The sequence below is a fragment of the Macrotis lagotis genome, chromosome 6, assembly GCF_037893015.1.
Source record: "Macrotis lagotis isolate mMagLag1 chromosome 6, bilby.v1.9.chrom.fasta, whole genome shotgun sequence".
NCBI classification, from domain to species: domain Eukaryota; kingdom Metazoa; phylum Chordata; class Mammalia; order Peramelemorphia; family Peramelidae; genus Macrotis; species Macrotis lagotis.
The window spans coordinates 175458298-175485001 of NC_133663.1; the positions used below are offsets into that span (position 1 = coordinate 175458298).

The window sequence follows — 26704 nt, forward strand, 5'->3', positions numbered from 1 at the left end:
TTAAAAATTGTAAGGATGGACACATTTTACAAGACATTTTTTGGGGGTAGTCTCACTGCTTAGCACAGTGCATGCATACGTACATACAAGTGCTCGATAAATAGGATATGTAATAATTCCTCAATTGCAATATAGCTGAGGAAAAACAACTAGAGAATGAACACAACTCCAAGGTGTTAAAATATTAGAAGCTTCTAAAATTACAATTTAAACCTTAAAATATAAACTTGACTGGATTTCATAAGCTTTCGCTTGTATCTACATTTTTGAATGCCAAAAATGAGGTTATCATTTCAAACCTACTATAGATCTATTTCTAGGTCCCCCGTTAGCAAAATTAAAAAACTGTACAAGTACAGAGGATATACAGGAAATTTCTTAGGGGTCTTGCTAGTTCATTTTTTTTAAAATCCAAAAGGCAAAAATCTACTTGGTCAACACATTTTGACTTCTTTCAATAATCCCTGTTTTGACAGGCTAAATATCAAGGGATCAATAAAGTTAAGGAAGTAAAGAAGTCTAGCTTGAGCTTTCCCAAAAAAATAATTTCTGAAGAATTTATTCATGCCAAGTTTTGAAAACTTCAGAAAAATTTAAGCTTTTTTTCATGGATGATGGAGATGGAAGTAAAAGCACTTAAGAGGTCAGTAGAGATTATTTTTGTAAGAAAATCAAGACCAATGTCTGCTCAAGAATCAAATAGCCCTTCCCCATAATATATTGAAACCAAGTTTGCTTGCTTTTTAAAATCAGAACTGTGATGTGAAACTCCTTGTCTCTCTCTCTCTCTCTCTATATATATATGTATATTAAAGTTTTCTTAAAGCTGCCTAAAGTCTGAGGTTTTAGTGACTTGATCAATTGAGGTTACAGTGCTCTCAAGAGGCAGGATTTAAACCGTTTTTCCTTCAAGACCAGTTCCCTGATTCGCTCCATCAAACTTTTTTTCTTAAAATTCTTTCAGAACTTCTCTACTCCTACCCAGTAGTTTCCAGGATCTCTTAAGTAACTTTCACAGAACTAAAGTATTGTTTATGTAATTATCTAATTGAATGTCATGTCACATTTTTGAAACACTAGGCAAAACAGCTACAACTCCCTAAACAAAAATCACCTCCAAGAATATATACATTTTTCCTCAACAAATTGAATATTTAAAATATTTCAGTGTCTCTCCTGGGACTTGATGTAGGACTTTCATCACTCTCAATATAATTACTGGTGAAGCACTGTGGCACAGTAGAAGGGGCAATGGATTTGGAATTAGACGATTCAGAAAACGGGTTATTATGGGTGAGTCATTTGACTGATCTAAGGGAAATTGCTTCCTGTCAAGGCAATTTTATGAAATGCCTCACAAAGTTGCTCAGAGAAACTTTGGGGAAACTTTAAAGATTAGAAAGGTTAACTTATTCCAACACTTAGCATCTTTAATTTTCTATTGAATCTTGGGAGCAAGCAGCCCAGGGGTAATCCTTATATCAATGGCCAAGGACCATTTGGATAGTTATAACTCATCTGAAGACTGTATTTGGTTGTTAAATTGAATTCAGCCCTAATAAGTCCCTAGATTTATTAAATTTCGAGTCCCACCTGCAGTTGCCTTGGCAACACCAGATCAACACAGCCTGTAGGCAGGTTCCCCGCCCCCTGTCAATAATACCGAAGGTGCGGAACACAAGCTTGGAGAGACCAGTTTGAATCTAGCCTCCTTTATTATTCATAGAATTCTCATTAAGCTTGTAAGGGCTAAAAATACTACTTAAAAGTTTGATGTGAGGCTCAAATGAGATGAGAGTGCTTTGGAAATCTTCAAATACTATCTCCTTACTATTATTTAAATCAATATTTTGAAAAGAAAAATTTTAATTTAATTAGAAACCTTATGGTGAAAGATTAAAAAAAAATCTTTAAGTACCTACTATTTCTCTCATTTCTCAAACTTCCTATATGTAATTTTCTTAAATTTATATAACCTGTTCTTAAAAACCTGAGTATTAATTTTACTATTTTTTTCTTAGTGGTCATAAAAGTCACATTTTCATCTTAAACACTAACAATGTTAACATTTTTACTCCAGTCATGTTAAATCTTCAAGCTTTTCTGATTTTACTTTGAGTTCAACCTGTGACCCAATGTTCAAAGTTGGTTTAGTCTATTTTATAAAAGAAGTTGATCTTCTACAGAGGTATATTCTCAAGGAGGATTCCTCAGATGACAATGCATTTCTATCCAATAAAATGCAAGTTTTTGAAGCCAGGGACATTTTTCCATGTCATCTTTTATAGAAATGCCAAGCATAGAGTGAATTCCATGTCAGTAAATGAAGTTTTTATATAGGGGTCTTCAATTTCAATAACCAACAAAGCCTTCAAATCTTTTAAGTTTTTTTAACCACTTCAAGTCACCTGCAAGCACACAACTAACTTTAAAAAGAAACAAACAAAACTATTATTAGGTACATGCTGATTCCTCATTCTCTAACATTTACTTAATCTGAAGCTATGGCAATGTGCAAATTACTTAATATTACTTCCTAAATGAAGATAACAGCAATAACTTCATATGCTCTAACTGAGCCAAGTTTAAAAAGCTGTTTTATGAGAATTTGTACTAATAACTATTCCATGTAGTGTTACCTATTGGTATAAAGTCCATGAATGAATGAATGACTGATGTCAAATCAGCAAATTTGTTTTAAAAGGTATAGTTAATTATGCCCATCCTAATAGGATATAAAAAAAGATGCTTAGAAGAGATGGGGCATCTTCTTTCTTCTCATCCGTTCCATAAATTTTTTTTTTATTGATACATAATAACTGCCTGGATAATTTTAGTATTCTAAAATTCACTTAAAACATCCAAATAAAAGATATTTTAACCTAATTGCAAAATGGTTACCAAAACAAACACTGTTAAATGAAATAATTTTGCACAACCACAGCAAAGATCTTAATTTTAAGGTTTAGAAAAGTTGGGTAGTCAGCTTTCAATTATTTGCATACCAGTGATGTTTTATGGATTATTCTAAATTCAATCCCAAATCTTTTACCATGCTCCCAAATGATCTAGCTCCCCAATTATTTAGCAAGTGTGGGCTGGAAATACTGAGATTAACTATTTAAAGCAAAACATTAAGAATGTAGATTTGCTATAAAATCACATTCTAATTACAAGTAGGAGCATCTTTTGAATTACCTACAATAATGATCACCAATATCATAAATTAATAAATGAGAGTAGGTAATAAATGCCTTAAAATTCTAAAGTATACAGAACTCATTTCCAACTTATTCAAACATATTTTAATGGTTTACAGGAATAGGAAAGGAAAAACTGAATTCACAAAAGATACAAGGTGGAGTAATCCTCATTCAATGTGAAGACAATTGTACATTGTACAGCCAATTGTCCATTACTGTTTGGAAATCCAGTTTGAATATTACTTTAGACCTGTTCTTTTACTATTAGAAAAAATTTCACACAAACACATCTAGATGATGTTTGCAACTAAGATCAGCCAATTTAAGTTATGCTGACTGCTCTAAACTCTTGGTTGAAAAATCAGATGTAAGAAGTTGTGTAGAATTCCATTAACCTATGTTATAAACTAAGTCCATATCCCCCTCATATATTTGTTTACAAGTTTTTGCATTTTCAAAATTAGTGATACTTAATGAAAGGTTGAAAACCCTAGCAAAGCATGTTTATGTCATATTCATCCATACTTTATAATTAGCTGTTTGGCTAAAGTTAGAAGCAGTAGATAGCTTGCTCTACCAGATTGGAAACTAAAATAACAAACTCCAATACTTAAGCAAGTCAGTAGTGTTAATATAGGAAAAAGACTCTTTCAGACATTAAAGAGTCTTCACACAAAGCTAATTTGAAGGTTTTTCTTTATGCAACTGGTATTCTGCAAACTTCAGGGTGGCATTTACTGTAATTAAGACATTTCAAGTTAACAAAAGTAAACAAAAAATTCATATTCAAATCATTCTAGGTTGCATTGAAATTTTTTTAAAGTAAGTTCTAATTTTAAGAGATTAGATTCAATCATTACATTCTCAAATGAAAATAAAATGTAATATAATTTGTACTTCTATAATACTTTTAACAAAGGCAGTGGATACATAACTATAAAGGAATTATTACATTGTTGTAGCACATATAATGATTTAGTATATTATTAACATTTGTTATATTCTTGTTCCCTGCAGCCTGGCAGAAAAAGAATTTTTTATTTGAGCACATGAAATGTTTTAAAACTATAGACTCAGATGGCAAGCAGATATAATACAAATAGACATTTGTCAATACGCAACTTACTGTGATTTGACCATACCACTTATTGTAGTAAGAAACAGGATCAAAAAAAGGCAAGAAAAGCTACTTATAGTAATGAAAGCCCAAGTCATCTCTTTATATAAGTGCTGTGAAAATACATTTGGAATTAAAAACAAAATAGTTTAAGTTTACACAATTCCCAAAACCCAAATACAGAAACTTTACAGCAATGAATCTGCATAAAAGATTATGTATACATTTACACTACCAGTAAAGCTCCCCCAAAGCAAAAAAAAGATAAAAATCAAAATCCAAAGGTTCCAAAAACAAAAACAACAACAAAAAAAAACCAAACAAGTGCAAAAGTAATCCTGATCCTAAATTGCTTATCTTTCATCTAGTAAGACAAAATAACTTTAGTCATTGGGTATCACATTATTTAAGAGCATAGCTCTTACAATTCATGCCTATTTTTAATTATGTGCCTTATTTTAAAATTTATTTTGAATAATGTTTAAATTGATCATGTAATGCTTACTGCCACTACCGTATCTTCATCCACAAGAATGGAAGTAATCATGCAAAGAAATCTTTTAGTTATACAGGTCTAGAAATTGTCTATGAAGTAATATCAGTACCTTCTTACTTCAACTTCATGTTTGTATAACTTAGGTAATCACTATTTGGTACCCAAATAATTTTCTTGGCTGTTTTATATCAGTAGGTAAAAGGAAAAAAAAATTCAAACAAAGACAAGCTGAGGGCATTAGAATTCCAATCAAAAAAGATGACCCATCACATGCATAAGATATTTAAAATTTTAAATATATACTTCAAAATAAATATATGCATGTACCAAAAAAATCTGAAAACTTTTTGAATAAACAAATACTTAAAATTTTTCTAAATTTTGGAAGAAAAAACAAACAACAACCCCCCTCCCCTCTCCACCCCTCCCCACCTATTAATTTAAACATATTCTTCCCTAGTTTTAAGAACAATCTGTGGTGATAATATTTAAATCTAATTCTTTTAGAGGCACAAACCTGAGATTAGAATTTAAATACCTATCTGGGTCCTGTAAATGACTACTGAAGCTATAATCATTTTAATAATTAAGCAAATATTTATGAAAATAGCCATTAAATATGAATTCACAAGTTTATTTTAAATTCTGTATTAAAGTTATAAATTGGGAGAAAAATTAGTGACCTTTAGTGTTAAAACTGGTGACTGACGAAGATTTTTTCTTAAATAGAACTTAAAAAAAAATTACTTAAACATAGAGATTTAAGACTTATTTTATTCAGCAAATTGATTTATTTACACAATGGGGAATGCTGGTTGGATTTAGTCAATGTAAGAAAAACAAACTGAACAGAGACAATACTGAACTATATATATATATGTATCTATGTGTATATGTATATACACATAGATACATATATATATATATTATATATATATATATTTATAGCAGAGTTGACCAACTGATTCCTTACCTGTATCAGGAACATCAAGCGCAACAGTGGAACAGTATCATAGGACACTGATTTAACAATACACCACATAGGTCCAGTAATACCCTGGGAATTTACCAATGCAATTACCAACTTTTCCCTTTTTTTGTTGTATTTTTTCTTAAAAAAAAAAAGAAAAAAGAAAAAAAGAAAAAAGTCAGCAAAACCAGCATTATGGTCTAATAAACAGAGTATAACTCTGAGGTGAGTGGGTCAGTAAAAACCTTATCAGACCATCCACAATTTACATAGTGACCTGATATGTGTCAGACCACTTACAGAGAATTAAAGTGGATGAAAATAAAACTCTTTAGAAGACAACAATGATCTGATAAGGATTTGACTTAATGGAAGTTAAAAAGGAAAAAAAAAAGTTGCAGAGCACAGCCCCTATTAGAACAAGCTAACTTTCCAGATTTTCCAAATTAAAAAAACAAACAAACAAAAAAAAAAAACCACTTCAACATGAAGCTACCATACAAAGTTTTTTCATTTCTCTTTGTAAAAAGTTCAGAGTTTTCAATTTAATCCTGCGTGGTTTTTATTGAGAAGGACAGTTTTGGTCTGGACTTCCCCTTGCCCAGGATAATTTTTTGCTCTTCTTTTTGTTGACGTTGTCTCTCTTGTTCTAGTTTCATCCTTTCCTCATGAATCTTTCTTTGTTCTTCAACAATTCTCAATTGTTCTTCAGCCTGTAAGTTAAAAAAATGAGAAATTTTTTTCTGATTTTCATATTTTAATTCAAAAAATATATTTAATAAACCACATTTAATTAGCTACACACACACACACAGACACACACACACAAAACCATTCTGAATTTATAAGGGATAAAAAAGCCAAAAGTAAACACAAAAAGATGACTTTAACAAAAGGTAATTAACTTCTTGAGTAAATGCTTGTTATTGCATGAGGGTCTATTTGTCCTACAGTCAGTAAGATCCTGTCCAATCTCCTAGTCTTTCTAAACTGGATGAAAGAGGTTTATAAAAGCACTAGAACAACATAAAAATAGATGAAATTATGTATCCACATTGATGAAATCATTAATCTTTCAAAACACTCTGCTTAAATAAGAACATCTTAATAAACTCTTAGGTCCCATTTCTGGTTCACCCCTAAACTTCCTTTTTTTTTTTTTTTTTTTTACTATTTCCTGTTCATGGGACATGAGAATCATGAAATCATTGTAACCTAGCCTATAAATTCATTTTAACTTCTAATGGGTATAATGCTGCAATTCATTTTATTAATGCATCAACTGAGCTTAGCACAATTACTACATCTGGCAAGTTATTTCAATTATCCTTAACCAAATTCAAAAAGCCTTTATTCCCCAGGATTCCTTATGTAGTCTTGGCCAATTTTTTTCTTTCCCCAACGGTATAAGAAAAGTTGATACCATCTAGAAAAATAAGTTGTCTATTTTTCTCTTTTATAATTTAATCTCATGTCTCACCTATTTTCTCTTTATTGTATATTTCTAAACAAGTAATATTCTCTCTCATCTTCAAGACCAACCCCTCTACTTCTGCTTCCAATATCCTTCTCAACCTAGACATTTCTCTTCCCTATAGGATCTTTAATCTTCTCTCCTGATTCCTGAAGGTCAATAAACAAATAATTTGCACATATAACTCCTTCTACTATTCCTGGACATCTTTACTTGACCTTCCCACAAAAATTTCATCCACAGCCCCAGCTAAAGCTTCCACAATGACTTTGTTATAGAGCAACAATTGCTTTATTACCAACCACTTGTTGATCATTTTTAATAGGTTATTCACAATTTATTTTAAAAAACTCAAAATCTATATGGCCTCGGGAGGCTAGGTGACACTGTGGAGTCAGGAGTAGCTGAGTTCAAATCCAGCCTCAAACACTTAATAATTACCTAGCTGTGTGACCTTGGGCAAGCCACTTAACCTCATTTGCCATGCAAAAACTTAAAAACTGAAACAACAAAAAAAAAACTATATGGCCTCAAGTAATCTTGATCTCTAACCTAACTTCCTGGTACTCACACATGGTTCTAAACAACCTGCTGTATTCATCATGGCCCACACCCTAATGTTTCCTTTAGCACATACTTCCTTCTTTGATTCACAAAAACTTGGGACTATAAAAACCTTACGGATCAAAGTCTACTTTAAATTCTGCCTCAGGATCACTTTATACAACTCAGAGGGTATTTAGGATCATTTTGCCTCCACTTAGTTCAGTTTATCTCTCACCCAAGTAGGATGGTAAACTCACTAGGCAAGGGGCAGTGTCCTATTTAACATTTATCTATCCATAAAAACAGTGTATGAATGCTAAGAGATATTTTGCCTACTAAAATTAATTGGACCTAAATAAAATAAAGACCATTTTTTACTTTTCAGACACTAATTTCAGTAATGGTCTAATAATAAAAGCAGGAATAAAACTATTGCCAGCTCAATTATCAGGAGAAAAAATAAAAGCCAATCTCCTACACTTCCTTATTCATACAAATCCATTCACATTGGGAGAAGCAGTGGGGAGTGGAGAGGAGACCCAAGAACAAAGCAGACATAGCCCTTACAAATTAAAGAAAGAACTCAACTTAATACTTGCCACAACCAAAAAGGACATTCATTAATTGATTCTAATTCTCTAGCCCCATCCTAATCTTTGATCTTTTTGTCTTTACATATTTGATCAAGATATGTGTCTAGCCAAATTCTAATAATGTAATATTATACCGATTCCAAATTTTTTTTATCTGTTTTATATATCTCCAAGGACAAAGGAATATAATTCTTCCACTCCCATCTCAACCTGATATTTAGAATAATGTTTGCAATTTAAGAGTAGTTCAAATATTTGCCGAGTTACTGAGACAGTTAAGGGATATAGATTTGGTTAAATTATGAAATATATATGGGTTATGGTCCCAATTTTGATGCAAATTAGCCATGTGATTGGGTAAACTGTTTAAATGCTCAGTGCTATATTTCATTATCTATAAAACAGGACGACCAAGGAACTTTTCTCCTTAAATATATCAAAATAAAACACAAAAAAGCATCCTGGTGTACATTATATCAACAATGCTTATGATGAGAATAGAAGATGGATAAGTAAAACCTGGAATTAAAAATAAGGGAAATTAAGCCCCTTAATTCAAATACTATATTTACCACATGCAATAAATCTTTCAGTGCAAAATCTGAAGTTAAGAAAACCTAGATTTGTAACACATTTCACTGTGACCATGGTGCAACTCATTTAGCTTTTCTGAGCCTCAGATTCTGAGTATAATGCAAATAACAGTGACACTCAATTGAAATAATGTATTGTAAATTACCTTGCAAACCAAAATTTCAAGTGCTACATAAATGTCAGCTATTAATAATTTCAGATTTAAAGAGAAGGAATATTACTAACATTTAAATTCTCATCTGAAACCCCTATGTTCATAAAGGTTTAAATAGCAAAGTTCTAGCAACAGAATATATGGAAAAAAACCACTAAAAATCTATGATTTCATGACTCAATTTTTCATACAGGACCTACAATCAAAAAGTCTCTAAATCTATTTTAGCTAACTGTGCTTCAGAAACAGTGCAAAAACCCCACTAGACTCAGAATCCATCTAAAAAAACCTATAGAAGACTCCTCTTCAATGTAGCATCTTACCAATTCTTTTGCTATCTTGGACTTCAGAGATTTGACACTATTATTTATGGTAGAAAGGGATGCTGGGTTCAAATTCTGTCTCTGACACTTACAACTTTCGTTACCTTGTCTAAGTTACCCTACCACTTTAGGCTCCAATGTAAGTAACCTCTGGGATTCCTTCTAACTCTAGATCTATAAACTCATGCTTCAAAATTATCTTTCCTTCCATCTTTTCCCTCATAAGACTCAATCAATAAAGTAAGCATACAAACTAAGTTCAAGTGTGAATATCTCAATTCCCCACATCCCATGAAGACATGCTAAACCGTCAAAGCTGAAGTTCTAAGCATTCTGATTTATCCAATAGGCTGTGTCTTTCCTTTATGTATTGTCAGAGGAAGAGTTTCTGCCTTCAATTCAATAAACATTTATTAAATATCATCTACAAGGAATATTGCTATGTGTAAAGAATACAAGGATAAAACATAATCTGAATAATTCCTGGCCCAGAAGGAGTTAAAATTCTACTAAAGAAATGGATGTGAAGTCTATAAAGAAAAATATAATAAAGGGAGGATGTGATGGGGTCAAAGAAAAAAAATCAAACACTAAATTTATTAAATGCCCGTACCAGGCACTGAGGATACAAATTAATTTTTTAAAAATCAAATGACTATTAATTTCAAGGAGTTCAATGGGGTAGACAAAATGTACACAAATATATAGAAAATAGACACAACTTATTTAAGTTAGGAGAGCGACAACAGGAAAGGTCTGTGCACAAGTGGTAGTTGAAGTATATTTCTGAAGGAAATAAAAGCATTCTTTGAAGCATAAATGAGGATAGAGGGCATTTGAGGAAGAGAAAAAGTAGTGCAAAGGCAAAGAGATAGGAAATACAAGTATTTTGTATGAGGAAAGGAAAAAAGGACAGACTAAGAAGTATGTACAGTCAGGTTGGATAAAGATGGGTAGGGACCAAGTTGTTGAGTTTAAAAACCAAACAACAAAAAAATTATAATCAGTTTTAGAGGTAATAGGGAAGCTTTTTAATGGTGAATCAGATATGATCTTTGGAACTTTAAGGAAAAGAATTTTGGCAACTGTATGAGAGTCTGGATTAGAGAGGAAAGAAATTTAAAACAGAAAGAAGGAAGCGTCTACTAGTCTATGATGGGACAGCTAGGTGGCGCAGTGGATAGAGTACCGGTCCTACAGTCAGGAGGACCTGAATTCAAATACAGCTTCAGACACTTAATAAATTACCTGGGTGACTTTGAACAAATCACTGAACCCCAATGCTTTGCAAAAGAAAAAAAAAATCTAGTTTACTCAAGATTAATAAAGGGGTAGGATTAAGGAGTGGTATGAGATGTGGAGGTAGGAACTGTAGGATCTAACAGATAAATGATATGGGGAGATAAGGGAGAGAAAGGAGTCAAGGACAATAAGGTTAGGAGGGAGACTATAGTGTTTTTTTTTCCCAAAGGAAATAGGACAGGAGGAAAGATTGTGAAACTGGGAGATTAGTTATGAGGAATATAGTCAGCCAGGTAGCTAGCTAAAGTTTTGAGGGAAAAACAGGAAGAGAATAAATAGGGGGTCAGTAGAAAATAGTCAACATGAGGATTATGGAAAAGTTTTAATGGAATTTTGGAGAAAGAAGCAGTGTCAAATGATGATCACACAGGGAGAGTTGAAATACAATGGGAAGTAATAAATATTTTGACACCCTTCAAAACCACTCAGAAGCTGGGAGGAGACTGTAAAGTTAATGAAAAGAGTATAAAATCTAGTCTTTCTGAATTTTAGAACTACCTTTAAAGTTGCAACTAAAATTCCATGTTCCACATGAAGCCTTTCCTAAACCCTCTTAATTCTGTTATCTTCCTTCTATTAATTATTTCCTAATAGTGTATATATCTTCTTTATAATTATTTGTTTGCTGGCATCCCACTATACTAAGTTCCTTCAAGATAAAGACTATCTTTTGCCTCTTTGAATACCCAGTGCTTTTAACACAGTGCCTGGTACATAACTGGTACAGGAGTGGCTTTGAATTGAGGAGTATGGGGATGAGAGAAAATGAGATAGAGGGATAACTAATTACACTGTTAGGTCCCCAGGGTGGGGTCATTAGTCAAAGGTTAACGGGGTGGGGATGACAGTAAGAACAGAATGATGACATGACTGCCTAGCTTTGCAGGATGAGATTCTAGGAGATCTTCAAAGAAAATATTTACAGTCAAGCTAAATTTGCACCTTCATTCCTTCTACTTAACCATAGCAATATCCATCCTATCTTGGGTCACTTAGTCATTCTATCTATTCAAACTCGAGATCCTTTGTTTCTTTATTCTCTTATGGGCTGTGACTTTGTACATGTTAAATCAGTTGTTAAGTACCTTTCTAAGGGTGCAATATTAGCAAGATCCCTCTTGGTTCCTGTTACCTCCTAGGATCTGAGATGAAATTACAAAGACTGCTGGCAGTAGGCACCTCTTCAATTATTCACAAATTCTCCATTTTAGTTTCTTTTTTCCTTTTAAACATAATATTCTTAACTCTTAAGTATAAGCACTGCAAAAAAGGAAGCTATGCATCATCCTTCCCCCTTCTTATCAAATAAGAACCTCCAATTGAATATTTCTTTATGTTCTGAAAATTTTCAGGACTCTATTAAGTTCATATTTTTTTCTTTACAGGACATAAAACAAGTACTGTTTATATGCTAATTTAATGTTTAATATCAGAAAATTCTTAGAAGGGAGAAATTACTTTTATAACCTAATATTTTAAACTTTAGCTTTATGATGTCAGGATATTATTTATAATCATCCTTAAAAACCAAAAGCTCTATGAAAAACAATGTTCATATTTTAAATAATATTTAATAATATTTAAATAATCTTTTTGGGTCGCCAATTTAGGATTTTTTTTAATCACCATACTCCTCCTTTTCCTGGATTTATTCAATCATTTCTTTTTCCTTTGTGTATGATCTATTTTTACTACTTCTAGTCTAAAAATGTAGGTTTTTTCTTTACTGCCTAGGTAAGGGAACCCTCAAGGACTTGCCTCTAAACTCACTTTTATTTCTTCTGAGAAATCAACACATCTTCTCTGAATGATAGCTAATGTAATTTCTTGTGGCACACTATTACATTTCCAAACCACTATTTCTGCAAAATCGGATATTTTAGAAAAAGATGAAATTCTATTAACTGATTTTTCCTATCAACTTCTTATATAAGGATAGTTGTACTTAGACATGACATGACATTAAAAAGGAGTGTTCCGGGGCGGCTAGGTGGCGCAGTGGATAAAGCACTGGCCCTGGAGTCAGGACTCCCAGAGTTCAAATCTGGCCTCAGACACTTAATAATTACCTAGCTGTGTGGCCTTGGGGCAAGTCACTTAAGCCCATTTGCCTTGCAAAAACCTAAAAAAAAAAAAAAAAAAAAAAATAGAGAGGAGTGTTCCATGCACATTTAAAGTACTTAAAATGCTCTGGGACTCCTGGAATCTGGAAGCTATCTCTGAGGCCAAACTCTATCTACTTTTATTTTGAGGACCTCCCAGCAAGGTATTATTTTTTATGATTTTACTTTAATGTGGGGTATAGTAATTAATATTTTTACTAGATTTAGGGAGCCCAACTAAAACTGCCTAGATGCAACAGTCAGGTGATATGGAAGAAGAGGATTTAACTAGATTGGGGGGGGAGTCAGGTGATATGGAAGAAGAGGATTTAACTAGATTGGGGGGGGGTCAAGAATCAGTTTTAAAGTATTCTGCTAGACATAATTTGAAAAGGCTAGTTCATTTCTGTCACTAGCCACTGCTAATCAGCACAAACCATGGGAAAATTAATGACTGTTGGGTCTCTGCTTTTCTATTATTGTGAACAGATTAAAAGGACACCAGCAAAACTTTAGCAGTAAATGGACACACTAAATTCTACTGATACCTCAGTTGTAAGAACATAAACTAGGCCAAGTTGCTTTCTGGGAAAATGAGATAATCATTTGAGTGTTTTTTTCGGGTTGTCTCCTTTCTCATTCCCTCATTTTTTCCCCCCTTCCTCTGCTATTATTCTTTTTTTTTCCTCTTTGTCTAGCCTTATCTCTAACTTTATCAGGATTGGAAGAGATCTTAAAGACCATCCAATTTAATCCATGGTCATCCAACCTTTGTCTAACAAACCTCCAAGTAAGGGAAAGCTCATAACCTTCTGATATAGTCCAACTTTTGGTCAGTACTGTCATGAAATTTTTCTTTTTTATCAAGATGAAATCTCTCTTTGTAGCTGATACTCAGTGCCTCAATTTCTGCCTATATGGGTCAAACAAAAGTTTCTCTTCCTCATGAAAGTCTTTCAAATATTTGAAGAAAACAGTTCCTCCTTTAAGGATTTTCTTGTCTAGAACATTCATGGTCTTAAGCATACTAGTCTTAGAACCATAGCATTCTCAGCGTACTATTCACTCTCCAACAACCAGTAATAAATCCCTCCCCTAAAGTATGATAAGAATTGAATATAAATAAAATATTTCCTGGGTGCAGATCACCAATGTACTTTTTATATGTATACTTAATTATGATTATATATTAATACAATCATCAATGACTAAAAATGTTGCAAAATCTGGTTTACTGATTTATAAGATTTAATACAAATTCTGATGTTAAACAAAAAATTAACATTTTTTCTAAAAATGTCTTTTAATGCTAGTTTACTTCCTACTAAAATGAACATAATATTTTACTAAAAATTTAAACAACACATTCACAACATCTGTTTTCTCATATGTAAAATGGAAAAATGACTTGTTCCCACAATAGTTACTATGAATATCAAATAAAATCAAATGTATTAAAGAGTTTTGAAAATTTCTTCTATCTGCTGGATTTTCAACCAATTGTGGGACAATGGCTAAAAACTAGGAAAAACCTCAGAAAACTGGAAGTGAAGAATGTTTATGGGGACAGATGGTATAAAAAAAACCCATACAAATGAAGAGAAATTGGTGACCACTTTTCCATCCTTCTTGGACTAGTCTGCTTAAGACCTTTAAACTATTGCAATTCTGATACCAAACTTTTGTTTTTTAAAGTTGGACTTTCAGCCAATCAATCACTTAATCTCTCAAATCCTCATTTTCTTTATTTGTAAATTAGTTATAGTGTTTGTACAAGCTATTTCAAAGGACTGTTGTGAGAAAAAAACACACTGTAAACCCTAATATAAATGCACTAACATATTTACAGGAACAAGAATTTCATTCTGAATGGAACTCAAAGAAGCATCTTAAGGTCAAGATGAGCTATGATTAAAGAATACACATAGAACATTATAATTTTTATATTCCCTTTGCCGGCATAGTTCCATTGCTAAAACTGCCATTATTTTGCCTTGATAATATGAAATAGCTTCTTGAATTTTAGGAAAATCTACACCTATGAAAGTAATAAAAATTAACAAGTCAGAAGAGCAGTTTCTTCATCTGCAATAAAACACAACCCTTAATTTTTAGCTAATTACTTAGCAGAATTTATGTTAAAGCACATTGGCAGGCCAGTTTCCAAATATAAAAGTAACTAAATATGGATCAGAAATCAAAGATTCTTATGGTGGGTGGTTAACATCTTTTTAGTTTTCTTTTAAAACCATTAAATGAAACATCACCCTTTCTTTGCTTAGCAGAACTCAAGTAACTCATCTCTCAAGGTACTATTAAAATCCAACCTTAAAATTATAAGACCTGTTAACAACTCCAGTCCAATCATCTCTTTCCTACTAAAACCTATGCATAGCATTATCAAAACCACTTGACCCTTTTATCATGTATAATCTTACTAATGTTGTTCAGTCATATTTGACTCTGAGAGTCTCCAAGGATGATAGCATGCCAGGCAAGTCTATTTGTTTGTTGTTTTGAAAACACTATTCTTCTACTGTCCCTTTTTTTCCTTTAAATATATTGACTCCAACTAAATTGTAAGCTCCTTGAGTTAATTTCTTTGTATTCTATTTCTCTGTAATACTTACAGTAGAGCTTATATGATCACCTTAACATAGTGGCCACTCATATGCATGCTAAGTCATCTACTGCCTGTTAAATAATCATGCCTCCTTGAATTTTTTTTTACCATTTTTCCCTTTTCCTCTCTGACAAATAATACTAAACTGGCACTGTTTTCTAAACATTGTTAGCTTCCTCTTATTTATGGACAGATAATTCTTTCCATATTTTTTCTCTGGACTAATATATTCTGGGAACTTCTCTTAACAAGAGAATTTTTTCCTCTCTACTTGAGATCTTGAACACTTTACTCAAGGAATTTTTTCCCTTTTACTTGAGATCTTGAATATATACCCCAAGACTCTAATAACAGGATGCTTTTACTGATTAGGCCAAGCTCACAAATGCAGTCCCTAATTCCTTAATTAACTCTTCTATTTAAAGTGAAACACAAAATTTAAAAAAAAATGGTCCCTCTTCCAGTTCTCATTCTAGTCCTATACTATTAGTCCAATCTAAACACTCTGGCTAGACAAACCCCAGTGCTTCTTTTACAGAAATTGTCACCCTGGACTCTAGATTGTGTCCTTCTCTCACTATATCATCTTTCACTAAATGGGAAGAAAGTTAATTGTCTGAACATGCAATTTCATTTATACTTTATACTTAATATAATACTTAATATAATAGCTCCATCAATACTTCTAACATACAGACTAAATAGGATTCATTGCTTAATATAAAGCCCTGTACACAGTAAGGGCTTAGTAAAATTCTTGCTGAATAAATGAAGCACAAAATCTAAAAGAATTTCAGAGATAATTTGTGAACTAATCCATGCCATGCTTGGACTATATTCCTCCAATTGGTCTTCTGGTCTTTGCATCTAATTATGGGAGTATTAGAACTGCCTGCCCTAACAAGTTATAATAGGACTAATCTGATTCCTCTCCTACAAAAATCAGTTTTCCCCTAAATATCTGCAAAGCTGTCCCTAATATTTGACCAGACTTATGTGACTTCCTGAGAACCTAATAGTTCCACCAACATGAGAGTTTGATTCCCTAGTCCATTTCCCACATTTTTTAGCCTAGTTGGACTAAAAGGCTAAAGGATCCAGATGCTAAATTTTCCCTTAAGTTAAACATCACCAGTTCTTTGCCAGTCAACATCTGATATATTACAACATTCAGGAATTTGGTTCACAATCCTGGACACTTTCCCCTAGATATGCTCCAATTTGTCAAAGTCCTTCCTAAGAAAAGGAAGGACCGTCATCTTCCTCACAGTGAAAACTATACATTTTGGGTAAGGTAGACCAAATCATGTATTCACACTGTAGTATATTAAAACCTTCCAAATCTTTTAAACATATGCAATTATCTAAATGTTCTAAAGGAGGGTTCTTTTAAGCTGCAAAATACAACCATCCTAAATCTTCCCTTTTCCCTTTCTAAGCAAATGTGTCCATTCTTACCTGGGGCAGTTGTAATTTTAAAGTCTAAGTAAGACTTTACATTTATCCATATGAAATTTCACCTAATAACATTTAATTGACATTTCTATGCTGAAAAGTTTTGAATGTTGAATATATCTTCCAAAGTGGCAGATAAGTACAGGATTTGGGTTTTAGAAGACCAGGATTCTACTCATGTCTCCTACACTTCTAGCTGTGTGACAATGAAAAGACTCAATTTCTCTTAGCCCCAGTTTACTCCTTAATAAGGGGGGCAAAAACTACAGTGAGGTTGTGTATTTAAAATGTGCTTTGAAAACTTTTAGAAAATAGCTAGCTGTTGGGCAGCTAGGTGGCACAGTGAATAGAGCACCAGACAGGAGGACCTTAGTTCAAATCTGACCACTCAACACTTAATAATCACCTAGCTGTGTGACTTTGGGCAACTTAACCCCATTGCCTTGCAAAAAAAAAAAAAAAAAAAAACACCCCCCCAACCCAAAAACAAAAAAAGAGAAAATAGTTAGCTATTAATGTTATTCTCATCTATTCCTCTCCAACTTTCTCTCACCTATAAATTTGAATAAAAATTAACAGTGACCTGAGAAACAATACTAAACATATACTTCCAGGTTGTCATTACTAGCCTCAGACTTCAAACATTTAAAAAAAGATTCCTTGCTTAAATCTCACCTCAAACAGATGAATCCTGTGAATCTGGCCTGCAAGGATAATGTTGTCAGATGCTAGATATGTATCATTTTAATCCATATTTTTCTTCATTCAATTACAGAACCATTCTTAAATTGGGTATCTGTACCTGACCTTTAAAAGTAAAGCCTTTGTGCCAGTTATCGACTTTTACTTGATACCTATTGAAGGAATTTTCTATCCAACACGGCTGAATGCTTCTACTGACTTCTCATTTAATAAGGCAACTAATTTTCTTTTGTTTACTCTGTTACCAAGTTCTTTACATGGAGTCAAAAATTTACCTCACTATAATTTCTATCAAACGATCTTTGGGGGCTTTAGCTTATCAGACCCGCCTCTCTGGATTATAAGGCACTAAAGAGGTGTTTGCCTAATAAGAATAGATGCAATAACTGGCCAGATAAACACAGCAATATCCTTTACCTTATTCCTACTATCACCTCTTCCTTCTATATAACTTAAATGAACATTCCATGCAAGTATCTTCTAAAAATAAATATATTCAAATCTAAGGTAAAGTGCTACAAGTCTAAGAAAAAGGAAAAAAAATTTAAAATGAAAAAGGCAGGAAAAAAAATACAAGAGAAGCCTTAAAGCTCAGGTTTTAAATCCTTTCTGATTTAGTCATGTGACTCAACTGTCTATAAAATGAGTATAAAAAGTATTAGCCATCTCACAAAGGCATGCTTTCAAATCTCTAGCCTTAAGTTTTACCTTTCTTTGTACCCCCGAGTACTTAGCACAATTTCCACACATGGTAAACCAACTTGACTAACTTGAGGGGTTAATATATAGTGAAGTGGATAGAGCACGAGGTCTGGAGCTAGGAATACTCATCTTTCTGAGTCTCTAGCAGAAATACTTACTGGCTGCGTGATCCTAGCAAGTCAGTAAACCCTGTTTGCCTCAAACCACTCCCAGTATGTCCTGACCCCAAATAGGGGCAGGAAGAATCAGACTAACAAGTTTGATTCTCACATACTCTCTTTCCAGCAGACAAAAATGTATTTTCACTAAAAGGTAATCTTATTAAACTCAACTTTCATGTCCTCAAAAATCATTAAATTTGCAGTACCTTGTATGCCTAGGACAGTATGGTAGGCATTAATTTTGTTAACTGCTGATTAACTTCTATATTATCTGTCAATGGTTTCACCAATCTTACCAGTTTCCAACTTTGGAATTATCTTTCTTTATAGCAAACAGTCTCTCCAATCTTCTAGGATAAAATTATTCAACTTTAATCTTATGCTCTTTACTTCCAAATCCCAACCTCTCCTTGTTTTATCATGCTAATACTGATACAGTTACTCTTGGAAGGTCTCCTTATTACTAGATTTCTCTAATTTAATTGATATTAAACTCAAATTCAATCAATGCGATAGATATTGTAGTATTTTCAAACTGTTCAGGCTGACATTTTAGACCCTCAATCAACTAGTTGCATCATTATCTCCAACATTCTCTTAACTATTTTCCAAACTCTCATCTGTCTAGGCTCTTCTCATCTCATAGTTTCCCCATCCCCCTTTCCCCTTAGTTTCGACTCCCATTCTCCCTTCTTCTAGATCCTTTCCCCAATCTCCCAATTCAATCTAATTCTTGGTTCATTCTTCATAAAGCACAGATTCAGACTTGATCTATGCAGCTTTAGCAAACTAGCATTCTGAAAGTGACCCTTCTCCTTTATAGTGATTTTCCTAAACATCAATGAAAATTATCATCACATACTTTCTCATAAATGAGACATCTTCATGTGACATGTATATATACAGAAACACATTATATATGCAATATACATGTGTACACACACACACACACACACACGTTCAATTTTTGCTTAAATGTACTCCTACTAAAATAAATCACAAGATCCTGAGTGGTGAGAAGGAGCAGGAATTAGATCTTATTAAAAAAAGAATTATCAAAATACTCATATAAGATTCTAAATAAATAAATGCTCTTGTATAAGCTCTTAAAGCAAATTCTTCTCTCTCTTGATTCCCAGGACTCTAAGCAAAAACTAAGCTCAATGGAAAGGTACTTAAGGAACCAGATTTACTGCACAGCTAAATTCTGACTAGTGAGAATGAATCCCCTGAAGTACTGTAGTCACATTATTTGAATTTGCATTGTCTACTGCCATTGAGCTGGAATCAATTACTATATTGTATATAATTATAACTTTGAAAATCAATGAATCAAATACATGCTACCACATCAAAGGATTTATTATTTATAATAATCTGGACCTAGATATAATAACAAAGAGTGCTAGAATCAGAAGACCAAGATTCAAGTCCCAGCACTGTAGATTACTAGCTCTATAATTTTGGGCAAGATAGCTTTTTCATGTATGAAATGAAAATATCAGATTGTATGATCCCCAAAATACATTTACATAACAAACATTTTTGCAGTTTAAGAATATTTCTTCTACTTTATTGCAATCTCAAAAGAGGAAACCAGAGAACTAAGAATGCCCTTGTCCCATGGCCTTACAACTCCACTTACCCATATAAGTTGATCTAAGATTATTTTAAGGCCAGCTCAATGTAAACATGCTCTTTCTGAGCTACTTTGAGACCCTGTCATTAAATGGTAGACTATGTGTATACCCATGGGCAAGGGCCCTAATTTCCTCATCTATAATGTGAAAAAATGGACTAAATACTTTTTAAATTGTTTCCTGTCCAATGACAGGATTTCTACTTGAGTCCAAGATTTATATTTGCTCAGTAGAGCAAGACATTTTCCACAGAAAAAACAGCCACTCTGACTCAAGTGAATGCATAATTTAATGGTCCTACTGTCCTCATGCGACTGATAATCAGTCTAAAATCTCAATATCCAAAGGATTAAAAAAAAAACCTACCTTTTTCTTCTTAAAGATTACCATGAGACTTTTTATGAAAGTTTATTTAGACTCAAATGATCAAATTATAAAACAAATGGAAAATTAAAAATCTTAGTGTCCTATTAATTAATAAGTTAACAAGTTGTTTTATCATTTAAAAGTTGATTTTAGCACCTTAAAGCTCCAATGTGGTCTTAGGATTCAGAGTAACAGAAAAGAATTTTCACAAGAACCAGCAGGTTCTTGACTTGGTCCCAAATTACAGAGATTACTTTGGAAGGGGGTGGAGAACAAAGATTCTTGGACTAGGGACTTGTTAAAACCTTACTGACTGCTTCCCATTTAAAGAATTTCTAGTTTTAAAGAAGCAGCCAGGGTCACAGGGATTAGAGCTTAAGGCATGGAGTCAGAAAGACTGGAGTTTAAATCTAGCATCAGACACTTACTAGCTATGTGATCCTGGGCAAGTCACTTAGCCTCTGTTTGCCTCAATCCCTTCTTCGTAAAATGGGGACAACAACAGTGCTTACTTCCTAAGATTATCATCTGGGTCTGCTGCAAGCCCTTAAAGCTTTGGTCAAATGTATCAAATTATAGGGAGTAAACCGTTAACCACAAACAAAAATGCAAGTCAACTGGTTTGGAGCCCTCATGTTTACATGTCATATGCATTCTTCTTATTTATGGTGTACATACCAGTTTGGCTTGTGCATCTGCAATTTTTCGATTATTCTCTTCCAGTATTCGCTCTAGTTCCTCACGTTTTGCACGCTCTTCCTCCTAAAGGGGAGGACATGGTAAAATGTTAGAAAAGTAAAGTATTTTTTATTTGTGCATCTTTACTAATCTTCCTCTGAACTTTTTTTTGTGAACTGACTTACAGGGCAGCTTTATAGCCACCTATTGTCTGACAAATTGGTAAACTGTGCAGCCACTAAAATTGGTTCTAGTACTAAATTTAAATCATCCCTCCCAGTCCAAACAGCAACCAACTAAACCCTCCCTAATCATAGATTCCTGATAGTTATTACTAATACTTTAATATCACACAAATCAACAAGGACAACTACAAAACTGGATAGTATTTACCAAATTAAAAAAATAATATATAAAATATAAATAAAGTGAATATTTGTCTCACCAATTATGTATACCTACGTATTCTTTACCTATACTCCTTTAATCAGCATTAAAAGTTGAATATTTACTGTCTTGTCCAGTGTCCTGCAGAGTGTGCTCCTCGGCTGCCATACGCGCCAGCTTCCTCTTTAAAATGATTTGTACTGTTAGCTTGGCAATACCTGCATCAGCAGCTCAACCATTTATAAAGAAACAACATACAAGGAAGGCTGAGCTGAGGAATGCAGATGTTTATGGTAAGAAGGAACAAAAAATGTAATTCATCATTCCTAAGGCAAACAATTAATAAGAAAAATACATTTACTGTTAGTGAAAAATACAAATGGTAATCCATACTTCATGGAACTAAGGGCTTCTTCCATGGGGAAAATGGACTTAACATTCAGTATGTTGACAATTTCTTAAGGCAGCTTTAATTGTCATCTACAGTTTGAACTGGAATTCAGGAATCCAGGGGAGGCATGGTCAGGAAATAAAAGTTCTGTAACTTATTTTTCTTGGAGAATTTAATGAAATTTTGTTATGCAAACTATATGAATACTGCATGATGATTTGGGCAGTGTTCAGTTTACAGCATACATGATTTTAGTATTTGGAAAGACTGTCAAGAGGATTGTGTCCGTGTGAAAAAAAGTTGTTAATATGAAACAAAGCAAGCACATGAAGAGAAAAAAAATCTTACTATGATTAGTAACTCGCTACAAGACAGCACTATTACTCCAAAAATATTTTCTTATTAAAAGCACTGATATATACCACATTTAACAAAATTTATGCACATAAAACCTATGAAATTAACTGGAATTTGTTGTAAGCACAGAAATATATGCTTATCTTGGCAAAATTAACATGAGAAAACTTAAAATAATTTTTAACTTAAGTGCAAATGAGATTTGATATTCTGTTAATTTGTCTTTAACCAGAAAACATTAAGAGTGACTATTAGTCACAAAAATTTAAGGACAAGCTACTACAGAGTTTCCTGTAGTAAACAATCATTTTCGTTTCTGCCAACATAAGTGGAGTATCATTCAGTGCTGTAGTTTTGCCTTGAAAAGCCTCAGTGACTTTTTACAAGTTTCAGAAATACAGAGTAATTGGTGCAGACAAGCCATAGAGACTTCAGTAGCAAATTACTGTCTCACAGAAAGACATTTTCAACTTCTGCTCCAGCTGCTGATAAAACAAATCATGTGTTTAGCTTGACTCCAGACAAGGACAACCTGTTCCTTCATAACTCTCTAGAGAAAAAAGGAGTTGTTAGTAGATACTAAAAAAATGGATAATGATCTGGACATTTTTCCTAAAAAGATTCTTTGAAACACATTAGGACAGTGGAGGGCTTTAAGGATCAGAATGCCAAGAATTAATCCATTGTGTTGAGGCAGGATTTGAAGTTGTTTTTTTTTAAAGGGAAAAAAAAGAAGAATAAGAAAACCTATTTGTCAAAAGCAGGTGCTGTCGCTCAAAGCTGGGCCCTGCTCTTTTTAATCTGACTGAAGGCAAGAAGCCTCTCACAGTCTAGGTAAATAGAATGATGAAACAGAAAAGAAGAATACATAACCACAGGTGGAGTTTAACCTTTTCCCTTCACCAGTCTCCAACCCTCCTTTCCCCCCACCCCAAAAAAAAGAAAGGATTGGTTGTAGGTCCTGCAGCCATGGCAAAAGTTTCAAACACTTCTCAAATATGTAGGCCAGTTCCATTAAAATCAAGTATCCTTGAATAGGTTTTAGGAGAATAACTGTTTAAAAGCACCAGTCAGCTCTTCTGAATAGGCTAAAAATTAACTTCCACAGCAATGCAAGTTTATATGAGAAAGGAATTAGATAGTCTGTATTCCATCTCTTTCTGAACTGAGCAGGAGGCACAACCCAAAACTGAAAGTTTTGCCATGGACTGTCTCTACTTTCCAAACGACCGAGCGTTACCTCTCTAGCTTTTTGTGCTGCAAGCTCAGCTTGTCTCTGTCGCTCGAGTTCTTCGAGCAACTGCTTTTCCATGATGCGCTTAGCTTCTTCCACCCTTCGGAGAACTTCTCGCTCAATTTCATCCTTCCTTTTCTCCAATTCTTCCTCTACTCGTTTTGCCACAAGTTCTTCCACTCTTCTTGCTGTTTCTTCCTCAATGAGTTTCTCTTCTATTTCCTGCTGTCGACTAGCAAATGAAAGGGGAAAAAAAAAATAATTTGAAAGCTCCAATAGCATATGCTTTGTCCACAAGCTATCAATTGTAATTTGCTTTTGGATTTAATAAACAAGGACAATTTTATAATTTCACAGAACTATGGGAGTTTTTAAAATACTTCACTTACAACAGATAAGTAATTAATAATCCATCATCATGTCCACTACACAGTTAAGGAAAATGAGGCTAAGATAAGGTCACATAGGTTAAGTATCAGAAATAGGATTCACATCCAGATGTCCTGATTCCAAATCCAGGTTATGTTTCTGCTTCAGCACTGAGATCAAAGGAGTATTTTGTGGTCTAAAAAAAGCTGAAAGGGACATTATTATTATTTAGACCAACACCCTCATTTTATAAAGAAACTAAGACAGATTCAGTGATCTGCCAAGGTCACAGATGAGCTGAGATATGGGATTCAAAAACCCAAGAATTTTGTAAAATCTCAGAAAAGAACTCTTTCACACCATGTGCTAGTAATATTGAGATTTTCTATAGACATGAAGAAATTATATAAAAGCTAAAAAAAAATTAAACCAAGAAAAAGTAGCAAGATTTAGAATCAAGACCTCTCTGCATTTTTTGAATATAGTCCTGGGTTAGGTGGCCACCAGAGTAGTAGAAAAAGAGTAAAAAATTTGGAGTTAAAGGATCTCTATTGGCATCCCAGGTCTTCTACAACCTATTCGACTTTAAGCAAGACATTTGGACTTTCTGTGTTTCAGTTTCCTTATCTGTAAAATGAACAGGTTGGATGGGCTCTCTAAAGAACATTCCAACTCTAAACCAATGATTCTATTGAGTCATTTGTTACCAGCTCAACCACCCTCTGACTTCCAAATAATTTTATCCTATTCCTTACAAACCATACACAAAAAGCAGATGTGCTTGGCATGGTTATTTTATGCAAAATGGTTTTTGTTGGTTGCCCTGGGGAGAGGGATGGGAAGGGAGGGTGACAAGAAATTATATACTTTAAAAATATGTATATGCATGTGGATGACTGTTGAAAAACTTTCGTAACATGTAATTGGAAAAACAAAATAATATCAATTGAAAAGTAAAAAAATTGGGCATGGACCCTATATCAAAATAAGGGCAAAATGGGTAGTACAGGATTTAGACATAAAAGGCGATGATGATACCAACTACCAGATTAACAAATACTGTCAGATCTATGAAAAGGGAAGAAATTTATGACCAAACAATTAGAAGGAAAACAGAAAGCTGGGAAACAATTTTCATAGCTAGAGGTTTTTATAAAGGTCTCATTTCTAAAATATATAGAGAACTGAATAGGATTTATAAGGTTACAAGTCATTCCTCAATTGATAAATGGTCAAAGGATATGAACAGGCAGTATTCAAATGAAGAAATTAAACCTACTTATGAAAAAAAAATGCTCCAAATCATTACTGATCAGAGAAATGTAAATTAAAACAACTATGAAGTGTCACCTCACACCTATCAGATTGGCTAAGATGACAAAAAGGGGAAATGATCAATGTTGGAAATGTTGTGGGAAGATTAGGACACTAATGCATTTTTGGTGGAGTTGTGAACCAATCCAACCATTCCGCAGAGCAACATAGACTATGCTCAAGGTCTATATCCTGAAGCAATCACAAAAAAAAAGGGGGGGATTCTACAGATTCCAAAATATTTAGCAGCTCTTTTTATAATGGCAAAGAATTGGAAATTGAGGGGAAGAAGTTCATCAATTGGGGAATGGCTGAACAAGTTATGGTATATGATTGTTATCAAATACTAATATTCAATAAGAAATCATATATGGGGGCGGCTAGTGGCACAGTGGATAGACCACCAGCCCTGGAGTCAGGAGTACCTGAGTTCAAATCCAGCCTCAGACACTTAATAATTACCTAGCTATGTGGCCTTGGGCAAGTCACTTAACCCCTTTGCCTAGCCAAAAAAAAAAATCATATACGGTCAGACTCTAGAGAAACATGGAACAAATTACAGGAACTGATGCTGAGCCAAAGGGAAACAGAACCAAGAAAATGCTGTACACATTAACAACAATATTGTGAGTTGATCAACTATGATGGATGCAGCTGCTCTCAGCAGTTCAGAGCTAGGACAATCCTGGGAGTCATGCTATGGACAATGCCATTTATATCCAGAAGCGGGGGGAGCCCACAGAATCCAAATGAACACTAAGTTCACTTTTTCAGAATTTCTCTTTATGGTTTTTCTTCCTATTCTATGGTTTTCTTTCTTTTCCCTTAGTCATAATTCCTCATACACAAAATGACTAATATGTAAACATTATGTACATGCAATATGCAAACACAAATGTACACGTACAATGCTGACTGTGGGGGGAAGGTGGAAGAAAACTGTGTAACCTATAAATATGCAAGTAAATGAATGATGAAAAACTTTCTTAACAGTAAAATATCATCAAGAAAAAAAGGAGAAAAAAAATTCCCAGACAGTTCAACAGATTCAGTCTAAGACTATTGACTTATAGTCATTTGAATAGATCTAGATGTTATCTATATCATGTATAACAGGTTCTTATTAAATTCTCCTTGACTTTGATTAGCAACTACAAAATATCAAGTCTTTTTAAAAGCCACTGAAGATAACTATCACCTACCTTGTTCCTTTGTCTTCTATCTCTCAAAGGCAATTGTTAAATTACAGAATTTTCCATATTCCAGTTTTTTCTGTTCACCCACTTCACAAGATTATTATGAGGAAAATTCTTTGTAAACTATAAGGAGGTACAACTGAATGGATTCTTGGAGACAGTCATTAAGATGATAAATCTAGCATTGAAAATGATCTCTGAAATTACCTATTCTAATTCTCAGAAAACTTAATAGATAAGAAAACTGAGGCCAAA

At 33.5% G+C, this 26704-nt stretch overlaps 1 protein-coding gene across 1 annotated transcript in view; it reads right to left on the reverse strand.

Annotated features, from left to right (window-relative positions):
- Positions 1-5546: 5546 nt before the first annotated feature.
- Positions 5547-26704, reverse strand: part of ARGLU1 (arginine and glutamate rich 1) — a 31155-nt gene continuing 9997 nt past the window's right edge. The window contains exons 2-4 of the mRNA XM_074192007.1: positions 23577-23802; positions 21202-21285; positions 5547-6499 (exon numbers count right to left, since the gene is read on the reverse strand). Of these exons, the coding sequence (XP_074048108.1) occupies positions 6332-6499; positions 21202-21285; positions 23577-23802 (478 nt within the window). The 3' untranslated portion in view covers positions 5547-6331. The remainder of the gene's footprint in view (positions 6500-21201; positions 21286-23576; positions 23803-26704) is intronic.